Below are 26,092 nucleotides of genomic sequence, written 5' to 3'. Positions count from 1 at the left end.
TAGTCCAACCTCCCTGCAAGGAGCAGGGACGTCCCTGACTAGATCAGGTTGCTCAGAGCCTCATCCAGCCTGGCCTTGAACGTTTCCAAAGATGGGGCCTCCGCCACCTTTCTGGGCAACCTGTTCCAGTGTTCTATAACTCACATCGTAAAAAATTTTTTCCTAATTTGTAATCTAAATCTACCCCCCTCTATTTTAAAACCATTACCCCTCATCCTATTGCAACAGGCCCTACTAAACAGCCTTTCCCCATCTTTCTTGTAGGCCCCCGTTAGGTACTGGAAGGCTGCTATCAGGTCTCCCTGGAGCCTCCTCTTCTCCAGGCTGAACAGCCCCAACTCTCTCAGCCTGTCCTCATAGGAGAGGTGCTCCAGCCCTTTTATCGTCTTCCTGGCCCTCCTCTGAACCCTCTCCAACTGGTCCATGTCCTTCTTATGCTGGGGGCTCCAGAACTGAGCACAGTACTCCAGGTGGGGTCTCACCAGGGCAGAGTAGAGGGGGAGAATCACCTCCCTCGACCTGCTGGCCACGCTCCTCTTGATGCAGCCCAGGATGCGGTTGGCCTTCTGGGCCGCAAGGGCGCATTGCCTGCTCATGTTGAGCTTCTCATCCACCAGCACTCCCAAGTCCTTCTCCTCAGGGCTGCTCTCAATCCATTCCTCACCCAGCCTGTATTTGTGCCTGGGATTGCCATGACCCAGGTGCAGGACCTTGCACTTGGCCTGGTTGAACTTCATGAGGTTGGCACAGGCCCATCTCTCCAGCCTGTCAAGGTTGACTGTTCAAGCAGCATATCAGAGAATTAAAGTGATAGACAGGATATATGCTAGGATATACAAATTAGTTTAGATTATAAAGGAAAATAAATCATATTATGTCTTCCTTCAGTTTATATTTTTGCTAAAGTGTCAGTATAGCCTTCTCAGTTTTTAGATCAGTTGTGGTACTCATGTTCTTCTATGTCAGTGTTGTGTTTCTGAATGTACGTCAGCCCTGGAATCCAGAATAGATGCACATGTGCTATGAATGAGAAGATAGTTTTTCTTTCGACTTGCTGTCCATCAAGCTTGCATTTGTGTATACAAGTCCTATGTTTGCTAGTGCTCCTCTACAAGGGCAGAAAAAGTGAAAATGGATAGAACTATTCATTGTTACTTCTTATTCTTCGTGAAATTTGACTGGGGTCTGAATTTGTAACTGCCAGAGTTCTTGGGAGGTGACACTAACACATTTTAGGAACTGTGCTGCATAACAGTCCAGGTAAAACTGCCTGTGCTTGTGTAATGGCACCCACATTCTGGTTACCAGGCCAAGAAAAGGTCAGTTTATAATGATTGTGTTTAACAACTTAGAGTAAATCTTAGGGTTTTCATCAAGTCAGCTACTGATCTTTTTGCTGAGGATACGTTTTGATGGGAGAGAGGAAATTGCTTTCTGCTTTTTCTCTGTCTCTTCATTTTGTGACCACTTTTGGTTCATCCAAAGGCCAAGCAATCTGTTTGCAGAGAATTAGCAAGTGGACCAGACACTGAGCTCAAAGTGTTTCCGTCAGTGACAACAGCTGAAAAAGCTGTCCCTTTAAGTTTCTTCACATCTGATTCTTTCTGTAAATGATAGATCCATCCCTTTTCCTACAAGTATTCTCATCTAAAATTATACAATGCAAGCATGCAAACTAACTGTTGATATTTGTGAAAGATCTGTGATGTGGCTGTCAATCACATGCTGAAGGAAACACAGTATCAGTGGCTGTTGTGGTTCATGTGAGTAATGGGAGTTGCTGTCTGTCCCCGCTTTACTACTTCAGTTCTTAGTTGAACCAAGTTTTGGGTTCAGTACTCTTTCCGAATAACTTATTGACCGGAAGATCAACACCCACCTTCTTTCTTGTAGCATGAGTGTGGTGTTAGTTTTATTTTTCCCACAATTTGATGCTCTTTCTACTCTCAGAGGTAGCTAGGAATGTACAAATAGCAACTGAAGAGGTGTTCAGTCTTAATTAGCTTACTTAGTGGCTGTGTCACTGTCTCATTTGACAAGGCTAAGAAGCACCTACTTCTCTAATAAAAATGTAGCTTTGAGCTTTGAATACCAATATCATTTCCACAGGAATCTGATTGTGGTTCAAATTTGTGAAGCAGAGTGCTTGATGTGGTACAGGAGAAAGGCCTTTTGAACACAGTATTATTCTTAGTACAGAAACATTAGATGCATCTGAGTTTGTTTACTACAAGAGAATTTGAGCACTACCAAAGCTTTGATTTATCAGAGCAAGGAATTTTGTTTTTTCAGTGCCAGAAAAAAAGGCTGAAGTAATTGTGATTTTTCTTTCTGTAAGAAAACTGCATCCCTGTGGTAGGAAACTCTTCTCCCTTGCTGCCACCATGCAACTTTGCAAATTTCTTTCAGACAGATAGCTAGAGGATCTGCCTTTATGGGAAGGTGTACACAAGACTGCATGGATGGGTTTTTTTTCAAATAGAATTTAATGTAGCTCAGGGAAAATGGTCTCTTGAAAAATGTGTTCAGCCTCCTAGAGTTGTGGGCAAGGAGGAATGTAATAGTCAGCTTCCTCTTAAGGTAGAGTTTTGAGTCATCGCTGTTTTCTTCCCCATCTAAATGGAGTGGGGAGCAGAGTTATAAAGAGAAATCTCTAGGCGATCCAGGCAGAGATGTCTCTTGACTCTCTAAAACAGCCTCAGCTGTCATGACCTGAGAAAAAAGGAATTAAAATAAGTATATTGTGTGAGTAGGTGTGGGTTTGATTTCTTTGGGTTTTTTGGTGGTGTGTTTTTTTTTTTTTTGTAGGGGGAGGGAGTATGGTGGAGTGGGTGTTTTAATTATTAGTTCCCATGGATTTTTCTGTTTGTGAGCATATTGCAGATTTTTCTGCCTGCACTGATAACAGTCCTAAGGAGTGCAAGCTCTGTTCTCTCCCGTTTGGTTCTCCAGGGTTTTCTTTCCGTTCTTATAAAACATAATTGCTGATCTGTACTGTTATCCCGCAGACATCAGCGTAATAGCTAAATCCAGTGTGATCTTTTTCTGAACTAAGTATCACTTCAAAGGAAACAAAGGGGTCTGCTCAGCTTCTGGTTTGGATTGACTCATTTTGCCCACAGGTTTGTTTTGTTTTTTTTTTTCCTGTTTTATCCACTTGGTGTTTTGCGTGTGGGTGTGTACATGACAAGAATGTATTGAGTGCTAAGCTGTTAAGCAGCTCATAGAAGTAGCTCCATTTTGGTTGTCACCATTCCTGTACAAAATAATTGTCATATGGGGAGGGGGTTTGATGTGTTTGGGGATTTTTTTTTTTAAGGGACTATGAGGGTTTTCTGGATAAGGGATTACAATAATTCCAGCAAATGTTGTGTTAGTTCTAGTGTTTGCTTAATTTAAAAACTGAAGAAAATGGGTTAATTTCTAGGGCAATTTGATAGTAACTCATGCAGACTGGCAATGGCAGGTAGCCAAAATCAATGTATTCTTCTGTTTCTAATGAATCTTTTTTAGGCCATTTTCTCAAGTTTCTGTGTTTTCCTACTTCTGAGATAGAGCTTCCTTCTTGCAACTTGCTTGTTAGACATAGTTAGGAAGCGGAAGCTGTGTATATGCACGAAGTCTCAGAGAGAAAGGGGGTAATGTGAGAGTTGATTGCTGTGTGTAGACTAAGGAAAAAAATAACTTAATTGTATTATGTATGACTTGAATGGAAAAAACAGTGAAGGAAGTGTCTTTGTTACAGTAACTGCTGAGGTTTTTCCTCTCCTTTAATAGCCATATCAGTGGAAGCGGGTATGATTAATACATCTTGTGAACGGAATTATAACTGTAAAAATGTCACAATTTAGAAATCTGGTTACCTAGCCAAGTCATTATTTTGTTTTGTGGTTTCAAAAATATAATTTCCAAATGGCCTTCAATGAGGCTTTTAATGGTCTCATTTTCATTATATTTTTTTTATTCTGCCCCCTGCCCCCCCCGATTGTGTCCATACCGGATAAAATCTGCAGCGGAGTTAACAAGACCAATCTGAAACATAGGTTCTGCTTCTTCTAAAGTAGTTCTTCTAAAGATGATTTGTTTCATGTTTTTTTCTTTTTCTTTTTTTTTTTTTTTTATTTCAGAAGGTATTTATCATGTTTTTAACTGTCATTAATTTTTACAGAAGTGAGAGAACTCCAGCATTTTCAAGTTTAATGCATACTGAGGTGTTTTGCTTGGTGAGAATCTAGTTCTTCAAAACCAATTTCAAAGATCCTGGTTGTATGAATAAAAAGTTTTCAGAACTTTGTCACGTGCCACACAAACAAAACAATCCTTAACTACTTACACACCTGCCTCTTTACCAGGGAAGTTGTCAGTTACTTCAAAGGTCTCTGGAGCTGCAGCCTTTTTGACACAAGCGGGCAACCAAAATCTGTCCAGATATTCAAAGTAGACATTATTCTGTTTCTCTCATTTGAGGCCTGACATAGTTAGCTTTTCTGAAGCATGTCTATTAGAAATTGGCCTAAAATGAAATATGTCCAGAGAGAAACAGAGAAAAAATCAGGATAGAGTGAACTAAGTGTTTGAAAGCTGTAGTGTTAGAGTCAAACAAGCAGGTAGGTATTGTCAGTTTGCATGTTGGGACTTTTTTTTTTTGCTTAGTTTCGTATTTTTTGTGTAAGAATCCTGTTGGTCTATCCAGGGATCAGAGCTCTGCTGTATTGAGCACAAGACGAAAAGCATTAACATTTCAAAATTACTTCCTTGTGTCTTGTGTAAATAGTCACCTCTTGCTATCTCCCGCCTGCTAACAGATCTGTTCTATACATTCTGTGTCCTTTCTCATAGATGATTTTCACTTTCTTGAAATATTAATCTCATTTCCTGTGAAATAAATTAGGCACTCATGTCTATGTCTGATTTCTTCTAGTATGTTTTGAACCTGATGGTCAATTTCAATTGAAGTTGGTAGACCTGTCAGAAATCTCTCAAAAGTTCATGAAAATAGGTGGTTACCAAAGAAGGCATGCACGTACTAAATTGAAAGCTACAATGTAAACTTTGTTGGAGATAAGAAAACTTACACGGAATTCTCTCCTGTTAGAATCCAGAGAATGAATTCACTGATTGCAGGTGAACCATAGAAAATGAGGTTTCATTAGTTTTATTGCTGACAATTATTTGTATTTGGGGAGGTGAGGGCAGGGTGTTCAAATTTCCATGGAACACACAAAATTTATTTAAAAGGAAAGTGTGTTTATAGACAAAGTTTTTATTAAAAAGCTTAAATGCCTTGCAGACCAAAGCTGTTGGGTCTGAAGTTGTTCTCTGCCTTTTCACTAAGCCAACAGTAGTTGACTAAAGGGTAATGGAATGTACCCTGATAAAATAGTTGCTGGATGCTGTCCCAGATTTTAACAGTTACTGACAATTTTGCAGACTTGAGCTAGGCCAATAAGTTAAAAATAGACTGGTTTTGAAATACATTATTTACAGGAAAAAATACCCACAGCTTTTACTGTTACATTGTAGTAGCTTTGAGTAGAGAGTCTGGTAGTTTTTTCTGTTAAAGTTGAAATGCTAGTAATTTCTGACGTTTTGGGTTAAGTTGAAAACAAGAAGACATTATTTTTTTTTCCAGCTGTTTTACAGTGACACCTTGTGGAGTATAACTGTCTACACTTTATTTCCAAACTGATTAAGCAGCCAAAGGATATTACAAAAGTGGATAATTTCTTGTATCCCAGGGGGCCAGATGGGAGATGGGGTGTTCTGTGGCTATTGAGAACACAAACTCATTTTTCCTGCTGTTCCTATGTTAGTATGTAGTTAGTAAGAAGTGATTTATAGCTTGGTAGCTTTCTAACAGGAAGAAAAAAAAAAACAACAAAAAAAACCAAACAAGTTGACAAATTTTCAATTTATAGAGTCTTCCTGACCAATAGTCCTATTTCATGAAAGCCAAAATGAGAATTATTTAATCTAGATCTATATGAACTCTAATAACCATAGAATGTTACTAGAATGCTTAAAAAACTATTTTACCAATACTGCTATTGAGGCACAGTAGTTACTAGTTCTAGATCACCAAGATAAAATACAATAAAAAACTTGAGTGTCTTTTGAAACATAATGGTGTGAAGGGAAAAGGAAAGAATGCAATTTTAGTCCAGGCATATGGAAAGATCATTTTAGAAACAGAAAGCAGGGGAGGGGGAAAGTGGGAATACAGAAAACAGGAAACTATAAAAGCACAGTGATGAAGAAAATCTATTCTTCAGGCTAGATAGATTTAATTTTTCTAATAAATTGCTCACTTCTGCATTACAACCATGAATATATAATATTCCATCCCATAGTCACGTTCATAAGTGGCTGGCTGTATTATACAGGACTGTGTAGTGTAGTGTTTTTCCGTACCTCAGTTCAAGCTTTGTAGGAGCTCCTGAACAGAATTTTTTTTTCCTCGTTCAAGAGACTGAGCCAACACATGAGGTGTGATCTCAAGATCTACAACAACAAATGAATTTCCATATGGTAAGTTAGTGGGCCTGTTCTATGAAAAATGAGGATATATTGTTTCAGAATTGTTACTGAGTAAAAGATGCATTTAAATATTTATGTAATTTAATTAACAGTCAAATAACTTAGTAATACCATGTAATTTCCAGTCATAAGTATAATGTTAACTTGGTCATGGTTTAAAGCTATTCTTAAAATTTATGTTGCAACTGAGATAATCTGAAGAGGGTTGGTATCCACTTTCACTGTAGTGTATGACTGCAAAGCGTATAAAGCTGATTTGCTGTCCCAGCTGTTCTCAGCATATGGCCAGTGTTAGATCTGGTTGTGTATCTCTTCCCCAGATTGGAGCATTCCTGAGGTTAGAAACGTTATACTCAAACAACATTTAACATCAGCTCCTGCTGTTTGAGTAGATCAGTTGGTTTCAGAAAGCCCTTCCGTTTCCAGTGTGTGCCACCCCTCCTCCCCACCCCACTTTCTAGAATGAAAGAAATAAATGCAACGTTTCTTTAGCCAATATTTTAGCCCTAGAAATACTTAAGTCTTCTGCTTGGTCTCCTGCATCTGCCATTAGGGCCCTGGGAATCAGAAATTTATTTTCTCACATAACACAGCTGAGCTCTTTCTTTTACTAACGGTAGAGGTCTCACTGTCCAACTTGAAAACATATGAGGAGAGAGGAGAAACAACTCGTGCAAATACGCACTGCAGTATCTGCAGCACTCAGGCCAGAGCCCTCTCATAGTGACACACTTGTACCAGATCTCCTTAATAACTGACTGACAACAGAACCTCTGCTCGCTACGGGACGTTTGCCCAAAACCAGGTACAAGGGAACTTGCACAAGTTATTCTCATTTCTGCAACTATCACTTTGTCACCTCCTTTTAGTTTGTTTTCCAAGTCGTATCTCAGAGTGATGGGTCTCATAGCAGAGTTTGGTCTAGCTGCCTCTAGGTAACAGTGCTCAAGTTTGAATTTTTCTCTAGAAAGGTTCTCAGCTTGCACCTTCGTCAATGGAACTTGTTATGCTTTTTCATACACACTTTACACTAAGGGAATGGCTACAGAGGTGGCAAAGAGCTTTTTCAGGTGTACAAAGGTGAAAGACAGACATATGCTTGAATTTGAAGGTAGGAAAAGCTTCTGCCCAGCAAGAAAGGTACCCCCATAATAACATTATCAAAACTGTGCTCTAAAGTTTCGTAACAGACCTCACTCACCCCTCTGTCCCCTGCAAAGTTTTGAAAATACAAAATTTTAGCTGTATAGCCAGTCTAAAGAGTCTGAAAGAATAAATTTACAGCAGATTATGTAAAAAATCTGATTTCAATGCCTATTTCTGCTGAAATTATAAGAAAATAATTTATGTGAGTTTAGCATTTATGTGAGTTTATAATGCACTGCATAAAGACTTTATTTAGGACAGAGGAAAACAAGATTAACAGTGTCAACATAAACTTAATTTTTGGTTAGGATATGGGGCAAATTTATCTGTCTGAATTACTCTTGGAAAAATCTTCGTGTACAGAAGAAAATTTACTAATGTATAATGACTTATGCAATTGCACAAGAGAAACTGTGTACAGATCAAACAGAAAATATGAGCCAATTAGTGTTCCTTGTGAACGGGTGCAACGGTTAAATATGTAGGTCACTTTTTAGAGATTAGTTATCTGGGATCTTGGACAGATGCCCAGTGAAGTGACATATACTTAATGGAGTTGCTGATATAAAAATAATCCTATTAAAATAAAAAAAATTAACTTTGCAGGATATAGAGAAGTGGTGTAAAAGCAGTAGTTTGCTTTTAAAATACATACTTGATAAGGAAATAAACCTATCAAATAAAATCTCCTCATAAGCAAAATGAGAAAATACATTTTAAATGTGATTAAAGCTTATATTCCTGATGAATTCTTCTGCTTTGAATCTTTAGCAATATAATGCAAGATAAAATGTATTCAAAAATACAGGGAGTGTAGCTGATTTGTGACCAGGTGATACTTGGTATGTGACATTTAGCCCAAATCAGCAGGGTTTTTTTTCTCATGTCAGTTGATAATTGCAGCAGAAAGCCTAGCTGGGCCTGGCAGTAGCTCTTCCATGTGAACCAATAGATGCTATACTAAAGTTTGTTGTTGTTGTTTTTTTTGTTTTTGTTTTTTTTTTAAGCTACCTATTTAAGCAAAAAAAACCCAGCCAAACCCAAAACAACCACCCAGCCCTTACTCAACAACAAAAAAAACCCTGAAACCGGTAGGTACCTGAGGCAAAATGAAGGATTTTATTGGAACAAATGTGATGGAAAAAAATAATAATGCCTACTGTCTTAGCCAAATATTCAGTAGGAGTGGTGTGAAATGAGTCTGGACTGTTAGGCCTCGTTCTCCTTTAGCACTCATGGAGCTGAACGTGTCCAATGATGAGAGAAGCAGAACTGCCTGAAGAACAGAATACTTCACATCTGCAACTTGAGCTGCAGATTTACTTGTGCCTCATCACTGCAGAGTCTCCAGAGGGGGAGAAACTTTAAAGAGCATCCCATGTTGATGTTACCCAAGAGAACTACAATGGCATTTGTGAGCCTACTGTGGGAAATGTTTTATCTTACAGGCCAGACATTAGATCATACAGTAAATTTTTGCGTGTCTAAACTGTAGATATCTGATCCTGAGTACGGTAACTGGATGTCTCTCTCAATGTGCACAGGCTCTCTACATAATACATGACTACTTACATTAAAATTTGGAAATGTTTTAGGAGCAGACATGGAGAGTTCAAGACTTCTTTCTCCAGACTCCTGGACAAGTTTGTTAATTGCTTGAAGTAATACTTGTCTTATCTAACAATGGTCATCTAAAATCTAGGTATTCCTCTGTAGTCTAAATCTGTCTCAGTGGGATAGCGGGCAGCGTTTCCACGGTGCAGTTCATAACTCTGAGGATGGAATTATTTGCACTTGATGAAGTCTCTTTCCTTCTACTGAACATACGAGCAGTTCAGAGAACAGCTAGGAAGAGAGGGCTGATTTTTCAGAAGCTAAAGTTAGTTAAGATACACCGAGCCTCAAGGTTCTAAATTCCTGACCTTTTTCAAGACAGATCAACTTTTATTTTGAAGAAAAAAATTGTAAGAGGAACAACTATGGTAAGGAAGTGGAGCTTGTATTGTCAGAACAACGCTGCACAGATGGCAGACCTTGACCAACATAGTAGTTACTCTTCCCAGGAGAGGTAAGGTTGAATGTTCTTGGGCAGAGGAGGAACTGAATGTGGTTCCACACATCTGGGAGAGTGATCCTGATTCTGTGCCACAGAAGATGCTCCGTAAACATCCCTGGCATGGATTATATAATTTTAAAGGGTAGTAATAGCTTTGTTGTCTGCGTATGTCAAGTTTGATCTGAAAGCATGAGGTAGGTTTTGCAACTTTGAAGCTAATTTAAGCCCCTAATGGTATCAGGCCTGCATTCTGGATTGTGGTTATGTTGGGTGTAAGCTGCCCTATGAGGACTGAAAAAAAATAAGCTGTTAACAGGAGCAAAACTGTAGTCATGACAGGAGCTCTTAAGAACGGAGATAGCCAAGTTCATTCATATCCCATTTTAGATAGTGAAGCCTTTCTTTAGATCTGACTTTGTTGCAGTATATTTAGTCAAGTGTCTCATGTTCTCTTTAATTTTTCTACCTTGGTGAATGTGGAGATAAATACTTTCACAAATCTAAAGTACAAAGATGTCTATGACTTCGATGATGCTAATGATTATTTTATTTCTCTTTTCTTTACTCTTCATGAGCTAGCATGTTTCACCTTATTTAGTATAACCCATGGTTTAGTAAAAACTTAATTATTTCTGAGCAGTTCTTAACCTTTTGAATGTATTCTAGAAATATTTTATGGATATTTACAGAGTTGGACAATTCATAAGAATAAAAGCAGGGCTTAAACTAACTAACGTGTCACCCTGTGACTCTTTGGAATGAGTCAAATGTTCATTTGGAGTTGCAAATACACAATGCCAGGAGAAGATTCTAAATTGTTGTCAAGCTGTTTTGTTAAAATATGTTGTATTTTTGTCAATAAGTTAACTGTCAGCAATGGTATGTAAATGAGAATTCACTGTTACCTGTGAAAAAGTCTCACAGTAAAAACCCTAAAATCTTCAGAATATGTGTTTTGTTTTTTTTTTTTTTTTTCTGTTAGGGAGGAAGGTTTAAAATTGAACATTGCACCATGTAAATGTTGTACATTGCAATCAAGTTTCCCCAGCCTGTATCTCTAGTCTAACCTAGATATTTAGTTTATTTGGATTCCAGATGTCAACTTCAGAAGTTATGTTATTCAGATGAACAACATAAATTAATAATCAGTGCAGATCTGAAAATGTTTGAAGTTATTTTTGTCTTCATTTGCAGTAACGCTTGCCACTGATGCTGGCAGCTTTAGGACATGTATGATTAGTTCTCTGTGGAGACAGAAACCTCTTTGTTATCCTGTATTTAAGCGTATGCTTTCAGTCTTACCAGTATCTCACCAAAAAAATCTTGACTTACAGAGCTGAGGATCGATCTTGTACAATTCTGTGTGCCTGTGACCTATTCAATCCCATCTGGAATCCAGTGATTGTCTTATGGTCTTGCAGTTTCTGTATGTTATCCTCTGCACCTCACCATTCTGTTTACTTATACAATCTGGCAGATTGGAATTAAAGTGATTTGCTTTAGTAGGCAGGATAGCAAAGTCTTTTAATTGGTGATGCTCAGTACGTATGGATACAGAAATAGACTCTTACAGAAGTTTTCCCTGGAAATGGATATTATTTTGGTCCATATAGTTAAATTACATACATAATAGGGTTCCAACACAAATATAGGACTCCAGGATACTCAGTAAGATCAGTGGTGGAAGTAACAGTGGTATAAAGACTTACAAAACTGAGCTCCTTAGTTGCCAAAGAGAGATGGGTGCATACACTCGTCCCTTAGAAAATCCCACAGATACTCAGTGAGCCTCTGTGCTCAGTGGTGCTCAGTGAGCACCTCAATACTTTCTTCAGCAGTATTTTTCCCATTATTATATAAAGGAAATTGGCAGCTGCCTCCTTCTCTGGCTGGCTAAAAATAGTTGGTTTGTGATAGAATAATGTTTCATCTCTTTTATTTGGAAAAAAAAAAAAAGAAAAAAGGCAAAATTAACAAACAAACAAACCATACAAGAAGCCCCAAACCAAACACACAGTGCCAGCGAAGGCTTCTGACTTGACACCCCAGAACGGATATAACAACGTTTACATTTCCCCATGATATCCATTGGCCTCTTTTGACCTGAAGAGACCAGTGGGTGTGATGAAGATGCCATCTGGTTTATGGCTTTTATTAAAAATTAACTCTGGACAGTATAAAATTAGGTGAACAGGGTACCCTTTTGTGGGAAACTGGCTAGATACCATGAACGCCATTTAACTGCCATCCATGATGCATGAAGTGAAGGTAGGTGGTTACAGTGCCCACTCTGTTATGACAATGCCTACATTCTCCTTGGATATATGGTGAAATAACAGGACAGTGCAATTAAGATGCATTTCAAAATAAGAGATTGAGCAGAACAAAATATCTGGTGTGCATTTCTCTGTGCTACATACTTTAAATGCTGGGAAGTGAAGCAAAAGCTTAGTGTAATTGTGTATTTGATAATGCTTAGTTAATGGCATATACACATCTCTCATTGTGATGTTTACTTCTGTGACTTCTGTGAATCTCAAATCCATGAACCTGCAACCTAATTCCTATTTTTACTGTATCCAACAGGTTCTTGGATGGATCACAAATAACCGCTAAATGCTACACCAGTAGTGAAATCCTGATGCTTTAGTTTGTTGCCTAAGCTTCCTGTAGAGTGCTTGGGGACTGCTTGGGGACAATAGTCTTGCAAAGATGGTTCTGTAAATCACATTGGACTTCTGCTGAGTTTGGTGGCTAGTGAAGACAGCACATCTTTATGTGCAGAAGCTTGAGCTGAAAACAGTGTTCTACTGTTAGTCCTGCATCTTACGTACAGATATGACATGAAAAATGCTAATCCAAGTTGTGCAACACTTCTCTGTTTCGGGCCTCATTAGAGAGATGGGTTTTGTGTTTATTCAGGCCAAGTGTTTGAATCCGCTTGTTCTACAGTCAGATGTCAGATTAGGTTTTGTACCACCAGAGTCTGAGAGCTTGTATTCTATCCTTTATTTGTAAAAAATACATTTTTATTTTGTAGGAGAGTGACTCAATCTTGTTTCCTTTGACTTCATAGATAATTACACAAATGAGGCAAGGTTCACTTCTAATGTGATCCTTGTACTTCCCAGAGATCCACCCTAAAAACTGGATGAAGACTGGAGGTGGTGGGCTCCTGTGCATGCGCAAGAATGAGGGTATGCCTATGTTGGGAATTCTGTCCCAGTACTGTTGGCAAATATGTGCCTTGTGCAGCTTCCAAGTTCTGCAGCAGAAACTTCACTGTGAAGGCAAGAATTGTTTCTTTGTTAGGTTGCATTTATATATTCTGAAATTTCACTGTGGATGGACAATTTTATTCTATTTTTTTCCCTAAATAATATATTTTATTCTGTTTTTTACTCTTTTTTTAGTCTTAATGATTTTTCATGTGTATACAAGATAGGGTAACCAAGATAGCCGCTACTTAGCATTGTGTGTACTGTGGGTGACAGAAGCTCACTGTGTAGGCAGTCCCGTGGCAGTTGTGAATTCTTAACATATCTCAATCTGAACAACTGGGAAAATTATGAGATGGGTTAACAGACTCAGAGAAAATACTGTATTATCATAATGGATAAACCACCATACTTAAACTGTGAGATGTATCTTTAGCAACTTCATTATGGACAAAGACAATGAAGGCTGAGGTTAGAAACTTTGTATAATTGAATACTTAAATGAAGTCCAAAAACTGGATTTCAGCAGCTTTAAAGCTTTAAGGGGCAACTGCAAACATCTGACCTGAATTGCCTAAGCACTCCAAAGAAAGAATTTTGCAATTCATGTAATTAGAAACTATTTTCACTGAGAGATTGCAGAAACAAAAAAGTATTTTTTTTTAAAATGTGCTTTTGCTATTTATTGAAAAGATCTTGCTGCTATTTTAGAAGTTATATAATAAAATTTAAGAAAACATGCATATGCTTGTAGACAGATATTCTGTCTTGTATTATACAAAATACTTTTCTGGTTTTATAAATGAATTTGAGGAGGTCTGTCTTCTCAGTTTGGAGCCAAGCATATCTAGGAGGCCTGCAATTTTTACTCACATGTTGTAATATGCTTTCATGTTATTTATTAGAACTTAGTAAACAGTCAAAATATGTGACAGTTGAAAGTTCCTGGAATGTAAAAATCTGATGTCTCTAAATCCTTTCCAGTTGATGTGCTTTAAAATACAGGGACAGACTCACCACCAAATTAGTCAGTTCTGCGTTTTTTTGGGGTTTTTTTGTTTGTTTGTTTTGTTTTTTTTTCAGTCTCATACTTACGAGGACAGCAAAATTATGCTACAATAAACCGGTGAACTGGGCCTAAGAAAATAGCTGTTCTAGTGATGCATGTATTGACGTATGAGTGACAGAGGTCTATCAGCAGAGGACATTTGGGTAAAGTGTTAGCTGAAGAGTTCCAGCAGAGAAGGGCAGCATTAACTTAGAAGGAAAACCGGCAAGCTAGATCCTTATTTGATATAAAAGTGTCTTCATTAATTATATTCTCTTTAATTTGAAGCATATTTCAAATTGACTAGATTCTTCCCAATGTTAGTCAGCAATTTCTTACAGAGAGGCTGTGCTAAGTTCTCTCTTTAACCACACGTTGCCAGATGCAGCGGCAGATCACAAGGCCGCCTGGCTGACCAGCCGCTAAAATCCCAGAGCCGCCACAAGGACTGCGGGACAGTGAAAATATATAACCATTTCCTCATTAAGGGTTTAAAAATACGCCTTGATTTTAATCTTTATTTTAAAAGTAACTTTAAATGAGTTATTTTGCCTTTTGATTATTTAGAATAACTGCACAATCGTATTAAGTTATTTTTATTAATTGTACTTCTTGGTTTTATTTTCACGTTTGCTAGGACACTCTATTCTTTGTTTTACCGTATGGTCCTGCTTGTTTATCTGCTTTAGTTCTTGTCACTTTTAACTGTGTGAAATGGATTCACAGACATCCAGCGAGAAGTGTTTGTAGGTCAGTGACTAATTTTCCCAGGCCTGTCTTGCAGGCTGGAGATTTATACCAACTCTGTGGAGAAGAGATGACTTTTTTAACCTATGAACTTACTATTCTCACGCTGGCACTTCTTCCATCAACTGATGTATCTGCTTGGTGACTGATGATGACAGCAAAGTTAATAAGCTACACAAGTGGCAAATGTGTTACAACATACAAGAATTTGTTTCACGTTTAATGACAGGTACAGGCACTGTCTGCATCAAGCAGTATTAGTGTGCACGTCACAAGTACCACGATAGGGTAGATTATCTACAATTACAGAGTAATGTAGCCATTTTATTTCCTATAATACAAGAACAACTCGCTGTTTTAAATATTTTAGTCTTAAAAATACCCTTTGATACAGTGAGATTATCTTGTTCTGATTTCACTGAAAGGGATTTGAGAAACAGGGATGAAGGGGTTTTCAAAAGTCTTTCACGCAGTCTGCAGTGGAGCAGAAAACTGAATTTGACTGTATGCAAATCAGTGGGTGGTTATCTCAAAAATAAAGCAAGTAGTAGTGCTATCTCTGTGATTAGGTAGTTTAAAGTAGTAAATGAATAAGCAGAAAGTTTTCAAGATTTCCTTTCAGGTCACTCACAATATGTCTGACTGAAGGCTTGCTAATAGTGACTGAAGTAAAATAAAGCAAGCTTCACCTGGTTAAAGGAGAAAGCCTTTCCTTCTTCTTTTTTTTTTTTTTTTTTTTTTTTTTTTTTTTTTTTTTTTCCCCCCGAAGTAATGGAAACTGATTCTAATGATCATGCCAGCTTTTGCTATATTTGAGGGGAAATTTTAAATGCTCGTATGGGAGCCTCAGCTTTAATTCAGTAGGCTTGCTTATGTCCTAGGTACTTTTTCATTGAGAAGGAAAGGACTTCAGAAATCATACAAAGAAGTTAGTTAATGTTTTTATTACTTTCGTAGCCCAGCCTTTCTACTCAAAGGACATTGATGCCAATGCCCATTGACAGTGGACAGAATTCACTGTTCAGAGAGACAATAAAGGAAAACTTCTGGCCCATTTAGGTGCATAGTTTTCAATCTTATATTACTCTTCAAAGGAAAGGGTACTGCTTGATACTATGTAGGACCAGAGGAAGCTGAACACAGTCTTTAAGAACTACGCACTCACTACTTGTAAGCTTATGCTATGCATAAATGTTTCTAACTGTGAGCTGCCATGACTGATACTCAAAATTGCTAGGTATTGAGAGTTAGGTAAAAGTGGGGTGTTCTATTTTCTTAAGATGAATTTGAGAGAAAACAGTTCTGCCTGAACATGCTATCTCAAATCGCTGGGCCTGGTCCAGATCTCATTCTTAGTGTAGATTAGGACTAGCTTCACTGAAACTAAAGAAGTTATACTTGCCTAGACTTGTATGAAATCAGAACTTATTAACAGGTAACTCTTTATAGAATGGGATCTTTCCCAAGCAGAAAGGACTATAACACAGTAGGCTCTTATTCATATCCATATAGACTCTCTAGCTGGCAAAGTGCTTTGTGGGAGCACTGGCTGTTTTTACACAGTGTTTTGTTTTGTTTAGTTAGGCTTTTCTCTACAAGGGGTTTTATTGTTCACGAGGGGGCACTCCCACCCTTGGTCGTAGTCATCAAGCCATACCATTGGGTAATTATTGCTCTTTGCGTGCCAAGATCTCAGACCAAGAAAAGGCAGCCAATCCTGATATGGGAAGACACGCACTGGCACAAAAAAAAAAACCCAAAAAACAAACAACTAACTAGGGAGACAATGAAGAGAGAAAAACACAGGGAGAGACTGTATGGGATTGTGCTCTATCTGCCTATGACAGTAGCATCAGGGGCAGTGTTGTTTTTCCCCAGTAGCTTTCCAATATAGTTACTCCATTCACTGATGAATTAAGAGTATGTGAAACTGTGCCAAAGCTAATCCAATCAAATTCCACCCAGCTGCTTAAAACCAATTGCCTGTGCTTTCCTCCACAATGCAAGAGCATCCACAGTACAATTTGCTAAACTGACTCCTCCCCTCCCAATTCTCAGTGCAGATCTGTGCTCTATGGGTGATCTTCCCTCATATGCATAATGTGTGGGTTTTTGGCTGCTTCCAAGTGCAGGTCTTATCTTGTTCCATTGCTGAAGAAATAAAAAAAAAATTACAAATGGTTAGATATGTATAAATATTCCAGTGTAGTTGTTCTTGAAATGTTTCACCTAAAACAGTGAATAATCTTTCACCAGCTGAGGGGAAACTGCCTCTTTCTGGAGTGATTTCAAGCTGGTGAATAATATGGCAATAAAACAAACAAACAAACCCCCAAACACAAACACCCTTATCTAGGATATGTACATTTAGGGAAGTAGTCTAACACCTGCTCTCCGGTGTATCGTCTTCATTCTTGAATTGCCTATTTCCTCCTGCATAGTAAATGAAAATAGATAGGATCCTCTAGTTCCCATGCACTTTAGAGCAGGACCTTGACTTTGTGCTCTGAATTATTGCCTAGAATAGTATCTCTTCATTGGCTAGCATGAGATTAATATTGTAATTTATGCACTAAAGTTAAATACATGAAGTAGGTAGCCCAAATCTCTCCCTTTATCTTCAAAAGAAATCGTGGTTTACTCTGTACTTGTTTTTCTCTGATTCAAATAAGGTACTTGCTTTCTGAGAAACAAGAGTGCTGATCACCAAAGGACTAACTTCACTGATACCATCTGAGTATTTAAGCTGGGTACCACTCAGCAGTAACTCCCATCTCTTACAGACTTCTTGTTAGGTCTTGATGTCTTTCCTCTGATCAGCAGCTGCAGCTATCTGCTAGGTACCGCAGAAACCTCCAGATATCTCTGATGACAGCACAATGGTTGGAGTAGGCCTAGAAGGGGGTTCAGATAACTTGTGGCAAGGCTAAAAGGATGTTTTTTAGCAAGCACTGGATTTCTCCCTCCAGGAAAGAGAAGGCTGTCTTAATCCTAGAAGAATCAACACCTTAAGCAAAGGGGAAATCTGCCACAGGAGTAGCCCATCCAAATCTGGAGGGGTGGAAATCTAAGACATGATCTACGAATGCATTCTCTGGAGGAGCACAGCGAAAGTCTTTGCCATATGGGTTGGGTCTGAACCGAGTATGGTGTGTTCTGAACTTGCCTTGAGGAAGAAGGTCTTTTACTGCTACTGAATTTAGGCTTGTAACAGTAAATGTAAGTCATAACAAATAGAATTATCAGAGGGTTAATAATTAACATGCCTCAGGTGTGTTCATTGCTGCGGTTTTAGTTGATTTGGAATTTAATATTACAGTCAAAAGAAATTTAGCTATGGCAATCAACAGAGTTTAGGGTATGATTCAGTTGACCAGCCAGATCACTTTTTACACAGGAGTGTTCATTTTAAGCTTTTGTTTGAACTCCATAAGACATTAGCTCGGTGATAAATTTGACAATACATCATTTTAGAGTGAACGTATGCCCAAATTGCTAGTAGGACTCTTATTAAACATTAGGTGGCGGTGTGGGGAAGGTATTGTGTGACACAAATTTCTCAGCCTGTATCTGAAAGACAGCTAGAGAATCAAAAGATCTGTTTGTCACCAATATTTTATCTTAAGATTTTTTTTTTAACTGTACTTTCCATATAATTTTGTTGGCAAGCAGAAAGTAGTTTTGGATTAAATAATATTTATCATTTTATCTAGTCAAAATAGATAAAAATCTTAGATAAGCACAACAGTGACCTACATCTGCTGGTTTGAATTACTTACATTTTTCAACAGTGTTCCAGGAAGATTTCAAGCACAAAATTTAATGGGTCACATCACTAATATTAAACTTATTAAAATTCATTTTGTTCTGTATTATGGAGATGCTACAGATTTAAAAATACCTTTGTGCAGGAAAAAGCCTTTTGTAAATAGAGATATCTCAGTGCTGACCAATCTTGAAAGGCCTGGCCTTAATTTAAGGAGCTTTATGGTCTCCCTCAGCTGATGCATGAAGTGGCTTAGAAGGGCAAACTCATGAAAATACATAATGTTAAACCTCAAGAATAGAATGGTCTCTAATCAAAGTCAGACACAAATGATCTTCCTGTGACATACATGACATCTAGGCCAGTCAGTGAGGTACAGTGACCTGTTCTGGCTTTACTGTACCAATATTTATCAAATAATACAATTACGTTTGCATCATACAGCTGAAAACAAGTAATCGTAATTGAAAACCAAACATGCTTTCTGGACATACATTTCACCTGTGTACTTCTCTCAGCTCTTAGATACCAGCAGGAGACCATTACCCTAGAGCAGCGTTCCTTTTCTTTGACTGTTTCTTTAAATATGTATTGTAGCACCTTTGTCATTATAATGTACTTCAGAGAGCTCTTAGGGGGAAGGAGGAGGAGTAAAGGCATATGAAAAATTCAGAACAAAAGACTGCAAGTAAGAAAATAGGTAGCTACACAGTGTTTACATGGTCACAACTGACAATCACAAATTTTAAATACTTTCCATATAAAAACTCTTTAAATGTTTACTTTTAGAATATTAGTTTTAAATATGGCCAGAATTTAAATAATTCATTTTTAATGAAGAAAACATGATTTCTTAAGATCTGCTTATCTACTTAGAGAAGATGACTTTGCAATTAACCCATGTCCATTGTTATGTAGTTGCCTGTTTTGTTTCAAAGCTAATGAAAATTGTGGTATATGTAGAAATTGCACGATTTGACTATGGATTTGCTATAATAGACTTAGAGCTGTTAACAATTTTCTAAATAATTAGGGGTTACAAAATGTTTTCTGTATGCCTAAAAAATTCAGTGGGATTGGTGCGGCAAGGTAACACAATGGCTTCCCGGGTAATGTTCCCTGAGCATGTGCTTAACAGACAATGGCACTGGCGCCCTAGGAGCAGTCGTGCTGGGCCACTACAGGTCAAGCAGGCCATAGATGGGTAAGTATCCCTGGTTCCAACAGGAAGGTGGGATTTACCAGGGCAGGTCAAGGAGCCATGGTAGGCAGGCAAACAGGTCATTCTTCCACAGAGGTGTGTCTAGCTCTGTTGAGGTCCTTGAGTGAGATGGGGTAAGCTAGGCATTTCAGTAACATTTCATTGTTCTACTGCATATATCATAGAATCATTAGGGTTGGAAGGGAACCTTTAAAGGTCATCTAGTCCAACCCCCCTGCAAGGAGCAGGGACATCTCCAACCAGATCAGGTTGCTCAGAGCCTCATCCAACCTGGCCTTGAATGTTTCCAGGGATGGGGCATCCACCACCTCTCTGGGCAACTTGTGCCAGTGTTCCACCATCCTCAGTGTAAAAATTTTGTTCATAATAGCTAATCCGAATCTACCTCCCTCTATTTTAGAACCATTACACCTCATCCTATCACAGCAGGCCCTGCTGAAGAGTTTTTTCTCTGTCTTTCTTGCAGGCCCCCTTTAGGTACCGGAAGGCTGCTGTAAGGTCTCCTGGGAGCCTTCTCTTGTCCAGGCTGAACAGTCCCAACTCTCTGAGCCTGTCCTCATAGGACAGGTGCTCCAGCCCTCTGGTCATCCTCGTGGCCCTCCTCTGGACCCTCTCCAACAGATCCATGTCCTTCTTATGTTGGGGGCTCCAGAGCTGGATGCATTACTCCAGGTGAGGTCTCATGAGAGCAGAATAGAAGGGAAGAATCACCTCCCTTGGCCTGCTGGCCATGCTCCTTTTGATGCAGCCCAGGATGCAGTTGGCTTTCTGGGCTGCAAGTACACATTTTCATGTTGAGTTTCTTATCCACCAGCATACTGAAGTCCTTCTCCTCAGGGCTGGTCTCAATCCATTCTCTTATCCAGTCTGTATTTGTGCTTGGAATTGCCCTGACCCAGGTGCAGGACCTTGCACTTGGCCTTGGTGAACTTCATGAGGTTTGCATAGGCCCACCTCTCCAGCCTGTCAAGGTCCCTTTGGACGGCATCCGTTCTCTCCAGCGTTTCAACCACACCATACAGCTTGGTGGTGTTGGCGAACTTGTTGAGGGTGCACTCAATCCCATTTTCCATGTCGCCAACAAAGATGTTAAACAGGGCCGGGCCCAATACTGACCCCTGAAGAATGCCACTTGTCACCACTCTCCATCTAGACATTGAGCTGTTGACCACCACTCTCTTGAGTGTGGCCATCCAGCCAATTCCCTATCCACTGAGTGGTCCATCAAACCCATGTCTCCCCAGTTTAGAGAGAAGGATGTTGTGTGGGACAGTGTCAAATGCCTTGCACAAGTCCAGGCAGATGACATCAGTTGCTTGCCCCTTGTCCACTGATATATGCTAAGAAAGGCTCAATTCTTACAAATTTGTTTGAAATTTTCTGATCTTTGCTTGTGCACAGCTTGTGCCCAGGTCTGAGCGGAAGAGCGGGCTGCGAGCAGGCTCAGCACGGAGCAGGGGGTGTTGAAGGGAGGAGCCCGATGTGTCCTCAGCAAGCAGTGACCTAGAGGGTGGTAGAAAGCGCTGGTTAGCAGGACATCCTACCAAGTAACATTTCTAAACCAGAACACCACGAAAAAATATTTAATTCCCTTTTGCTGGTTGCAAACTACTGAAGACCTTAATACACAAAGGATACGAAACCTATTCTTGCTCATCTTGAGCTACTCAAACACAAAGGGACAATGTAACTCACAGACCACAGCCCACCCGTGCTTGGGGGGCTGTCACAAAATGAGTTACAGAAAACATCCTCAAAATAGTTGGTTTTTTTTTTTTAAAAAATATTTTTCTGTCTTCTTGTTTCTTTTTACCTCAGTAAGGTATACTTGCATCAAGCAAACATTCAAAGATAGTTTAAAATTCAAAATTAATTTTTCTTTGCAATGTGTGATCTGAGAAAATGTAGGATGAAAACTTGGAAGCCTTTCATGCAATCATCTGACTTGAGCAGATCATCAGCTATCATGAGATGCCTGGTAGATGTCTGGTTCCCTGGACATGGTGCTGTATGTCAAAGCGTTTTTTGTAAACACACAAATGGGTTTTTCTGTTACCAAATTACCAGTGTAACCATTCAACTACTGTGACTCAGACCTCCAGCAGTCATGAGATTTGCTTAAGATTACAGGGATTTTTAAAAATAAAACAAAAAACAACTAACAAAAAAACATGCCCAATCCCCATCTTTGGCATTATATTGACACCAGAAAAGTGGATTTTGACTGGGAAAAGCTCTGAACACAGGGAAAGCGGTGTGTAGGGGCGCGATACACACCCTCCTTCCTCTTCGGCCGGTCACCTTTGACAGCGTCAAGTCAGTCTAAAGGAGGTCTTAGCAAGTTCTCACAGAGCTCCTACGTTCTTTAAGAAGCAAATGACCGCGGGTGGAGATTCCCTGCTGGTCTGCACGCAGCCTGCTCGGCCCTGGGGTCCGCGGTCGGTCGGTCTGTCTGTCTGTCCGGGCTCTGCCGCTCGGGCCTGGGTCCGCGGGGTTCCCACGGGGGTGAGGCGCTGCAGAGATTACAACGGGGGTTTCCCGAGCCCGCCCCCCGCCCCTCAGAGCGCAGTTCCCAGCCGGGCGCCTCTGCCCCCCGGAGCAGGCAGCGCCCAGCCCTCCCGTCCCTGAGCAAAGAAGGCGCTTTGCTCGCCTGTCATCTGAAAGCACACTAACACGCGTGGGGGGGGCACATAGGGGTGGGGGGGGCACATAGGGGACGCCCACGGCGCGAGGAGTTGGGGGGCGGATTTTCCCGCCACCTGGGCCCTGCGGGCCGGGAGCCCCCGCTCCGGCGGGCCGTGCACCGCCGCCCCCGGGGAGCCGGCACGGGCACGGCTCCGGCTCCCGCGCTCGCAGCCCGGCCGGCGGGAGGCGTCACCGCCCGCTTGAACCGGAACCGGTTAGCGGGGGCCGCCCGGGGCGGCTGCTCCTGCTGCGGCTGCGGCTGCCGCGGAGGCTGCGGCGCTGCCGCCTGGGTGCGTGCGCGGAGCGGGGCCGGCGGCTGCGCGGGGGCGGGGGAGGAGCGCGGCGGCCCCGCCGCCGGCGATGGGGCTGTGCCTCGGCGGGCCCGGCGCTGCCTGTCCGCGGAGGAGGGCTTAGCCCACGCCGGCGGGGCCGCGCTGCGGGGCCGCCTCCGCGGATGAGCCGCCGGGGGGGTCCGCCGGCCAGTCCAGCCGCAGGGCGCCGCAGCCGCCGCCTCCCCCGCTGCTCCCCCGCATCTCCGCCGCTGCCCATGTCCTCCTGCCGCCCCTGCTGACCGGCCGCCCCTCGCCTCCTCCCGAGCCGGGCCGGGGCCGGGCCGAAAAGATGGGGAACACCACCTCCTGCTGCGTCTCCTCCAGCCCCAAGCTGCGCAGGAATGCCCATTCCCGGCTGGAGTCCTACCGCCCCGAGGCCGAGCTGAGCCGCGAGGACACGGGCTGCAACCTGCAGCACATCAGCGACCGGGAGAACATCGACGGTGAGGGCGGGCGGGCGGCCCGGGAAGCCCTCGCTTCGCTTCCCTTCCCCTCCCCTCCCTGCGGCGGGGCCGCGGCTCTGCCCCGGGCGGCTCCCCCGCGGGTGGGGCCGGGCCCGGCCGGTGCCCCCGCCTGACAGCCGCCGGGGCCCGGTGTCGGTCCCCCTGGGGCTCACGGGGCGTCGCGGCGCATCCGGGCGGGATGTAGCCCGCAACGCTGCTCCTTGCCCCGGGGAGAGGCGTGCGGGAGGGTCGGGCAGCATTCTCCCCTCCACCCCCACTCCATCCTCTGGTGAAGGGCAGTGTTTTGGTCCCAGATCTGCGCTGCCCAGACCCTCTCCCCGCGGGGAGCGGCGTTACCGACGCCGATCGCGGGGCTGAGTCCTGGCCCCGGCCCAGGGCAGCGATCGTTCAGCGCGGGGCTGGGCAGCGCGGCCGGGCCGCTGCGGGGGGAGCGCGTAAGGGAGAAACTCGGCCAGCGGTAACGGCGGGGGAGATGTCTCCCCTGACAACCCTCTCTTCCAGGGACTTTTTCTTCCCCCGTTACCGTCACGATGAGGCACTGCTCTGTGAAATCATGGAGACCTCTCTTCCCTCTCTTTCTCTGCAGTGGTACTCGAAAAAAAACGTATTCCTGTTGGTTTAGCAGTGACCGATCGTGCTGCTGTTTTGGATAACCAGGGTACCACTTAATTGTACAGATGCAGTTTGATGTATACATGTAGTTTAGTTTTTGATTAGCTGAAGTATTTAGTACTAAAACTTGGTGAAAGGTCAGCTGTCTGATGGAATAGTTTACATGAACTGCCTTTGGTAGAAAGCCAGAGAGAGGGACTTTGGTGCGCTTCAGTTTGCCTTCCACATTTTTTTCACAGCTCATTCCATCATGATTTTATTACAGAGTTTTATGTTGAGTCAGTTATCGACACTCGCAAAGTTATGAAGCCCATAGAAGCAGACAGGTTCCCTCTCCAGTTAAGATTATTTCTTCTAATTAGATACCTTCTGGAAATATATATGTTTTTCAGATGTTTTTGCAACAAGCATCTGAAAAATTGGAGTGTAACAGGATCAGTAGGTGGAAAAAGATACTTAATGGTCTGGTCTGAGAAAGCCAGGGAGATGAAAGAACCAATTGTTGATCTATGAATGATTAATTCTTCCAGCACCAGTGTTGCCCAGCATAGCAGCGTGCAGCTCGCTCTGATGGTACAGATTTCTCCATCAGCACAGTCTGCAGTGAAGTTTTTGGTCAGAAATGTGCTGGCTCTGTGCGTTTTTCTTGATGTGTTTCTTTTTCTGAATCTGAAATGGAAATAGTAAGCGCATGTGAGCGTGTTAAAATCCACATGTGATGCGGATAAGTTCCTGCGTTGTAGTAGTTATTTGCAAAAGAAAAAAATCTTTATTGGTCTGTTGTTTCACTTGTTGGATCAAGGCACATGTGTGTTCTGTCTCTCTTCTCCTTTAAACTGCACGTGTTTCAGGCCTGGAGTCATAACCTGTTGTTAGAACACAGAAAATACCTTTTGTATTATTTATTTTTAAATTTTCTTGGTTTTTAGCTGGGATTGTTGTCAGCGCAGTGTCACATTTTCAAATGGGCAAACTGTCTCTGGTTCTGAAAAACAGCAAACAGTTTTTGGTTTCTTTTTTGTGCCTTACTTTAGTCTTGGCCCTGTTTATGGATGTAGTCTGAGAAATAAGCTTTCACTGGGGAGACTGATGGACAATTAATGTCTGTACACACAGAACAACTGGAGATACTTCAGGTGAAACAGCTTTTTGAAGAGTGCTTTGTTGTAGCTCTGTTACCCTGGAGTCATGTTCACTGAAGGTCTTTTGGTCAAAGATGACAGACTGATTACTAAATGTAATAAGACAATACTGTGTTTCTGAAATTTTATTTTCTGTTAGACCAACTATTGTGGTTTTGTTGTTAGGTTGGTTGAAGTTGTATGGCAGTCAGATGTTTACAGATGAGACACCGGGGTGGGAAAAAACCCTTCACAATGGAGAACTCTAATGGCATTTTTATCATTTTACAATGATATTATTTACAATGGAAGAACAATAGTCTGGTTATCTGTGTCCTGAAGAGAAAATGCTGCGTTTGTCACTGTTCTTCAAGTGAGAACTCTTCCATCCGCCTCAGCACATGTGGCAGTGACAGTCAGGCTCTCAAAGCGCAGATTCATGTCCCTAGCAAGCGTTTACCGTGTGACTGATACTTTTGGGGACTGTAACAAATCATGACATGCAGTGTCTGGGTTAATATGTTTCAAGTGGAAGTTGCTTTCATGCTCATATTCATGAAAATTCATGAAACACTGTATTTTTTTGGAGTCAATAAAGCTGCTTGAGGAAACCAAGAACTTTTAGAACCTTTAAATCGGCTGTGGGCTGTTTAAGCTCTAAAAAGAGCCGAGTGGTTTTCACTGTTCCAGGCCCCATTTTTGGCAGTGTGAGAGGGAGAAAGAAAAAGGTGGAGGGATGTCACACCTTTCAGAGTGATTTAATGGGAAGTTTTAGTACTAGTAGAGCTGATTGAAGTTTGCCAGTCTTATGTACCTCATAAGGAAATACTCGTCAAATTTGCATTCAAGACCATGGCTTTGAATTGTCTCCTATCATCCAAGTGCCCAATCCAGTAGCAGTTTTTCAAAGAATTGTTGGAGGAATTCTGCTTCAGTAGGAGTGGGTTTTATAGCAAGATTTTATGTCTGTGTCACTGGTGCCTTGTCAGAAAAATCTCAATTTCTGTAATATTTCCCAACTGTTTATGAAATGGTTTCTGAAAGAGAAGGTAATTTTAAAAGAGATTTGTTTAGGAGAAATTTCTCAAATGACTTTTTTTGGTGAATTTATCTTTCTTCTTTGTTTTTCCCCCTCAAA

The 26,092-nt window shown here is 41.3% G+C and overlaps 1 protein-coding gene and 3 long non-coding RNA genes across 5 annotated transcripts in view; all 4 read left to right on the top strand.

Annotated features, from left to right (window-relative positions):
• Positions 1–784: 784 nt before the first annotated feature.
• On the top strand, positions 785–13,876 carry LOC147601591 (uncharacterized). The gene is made up of 3 exons (XR_015257809.1): positions 785–6,528; positions 8,914–9,097; positions 12,816–13,876. It is a non-coding gene; the product is annotated as an uncharacterized LOC147601591 (long non-coding RNA).
• Positions 13,877–14,124: 248 nt separating this feature from the next.
• Positions 14,125–18,013, top strand: LOC147601590 (uncharacterized). Its single transcript, XR_015257810.1, has 2 exons — positions 14,125–14,893; positions 17,698–18,013. It is a non-coding gene; the product is annotated as an uncharacterized LOC147601590 (long non-coding RNA).
• A 918-nt stretch (positions 18,014–18,931) lies between these two features.
• On the top strand, positions 18,932–21,512 carry LOC147601589 (uncharacterized). Its single transcript, XR_015257813.1, has 2 exons — positions 18,932–20,063; positions 21,248–21,512. It is a non-coding gene; the product is annotated as an uncharacterized LOC147601589 (long non-coding RNA).
• A 1,170-nt stretch (positions 21,513–22,682) lies between these two features.
• CCNY (cyclin Y) overlaps positions 22,683–26,092 on the top strand; it is a 129,341-nt gene continuing 125,931 nt past the window's right edge. The window contains exon 1 of one of the 2 annotated variants that reach the window (XM_086741972.1): positions 22,683–23,200. In XM_086741972.1, the coding sequence (XP_086598098.1) occupies positions 23,047–23,200 (154 nt within the window). In that variant the 5' untranslated portion in view covers positions 22,683–23,046. The remainder of the gene's footprint in view (positions 23,201–26,092) is intronic. The other variant, XM_086741973.1, reaches the window with a different exon arrangement.

Source organism: Chlamydotis macqueenii, chromosome 2 (genome assembly GCF_036417535.1).
Source record: "Chlamydotis macqueenii isolate bChlMac1 chromosome 2, bChlMac1.mat, whole genome shotgun sequence".
NCBI lineage: Eukaryota > Metazoa > Chordata > Aves > Otidiformes > Otididae > Chlamydotis > Chlamydotis macqueenii.
This window is presented reverse-complemented; position numbering and strand designations above follow the sequence as displayed.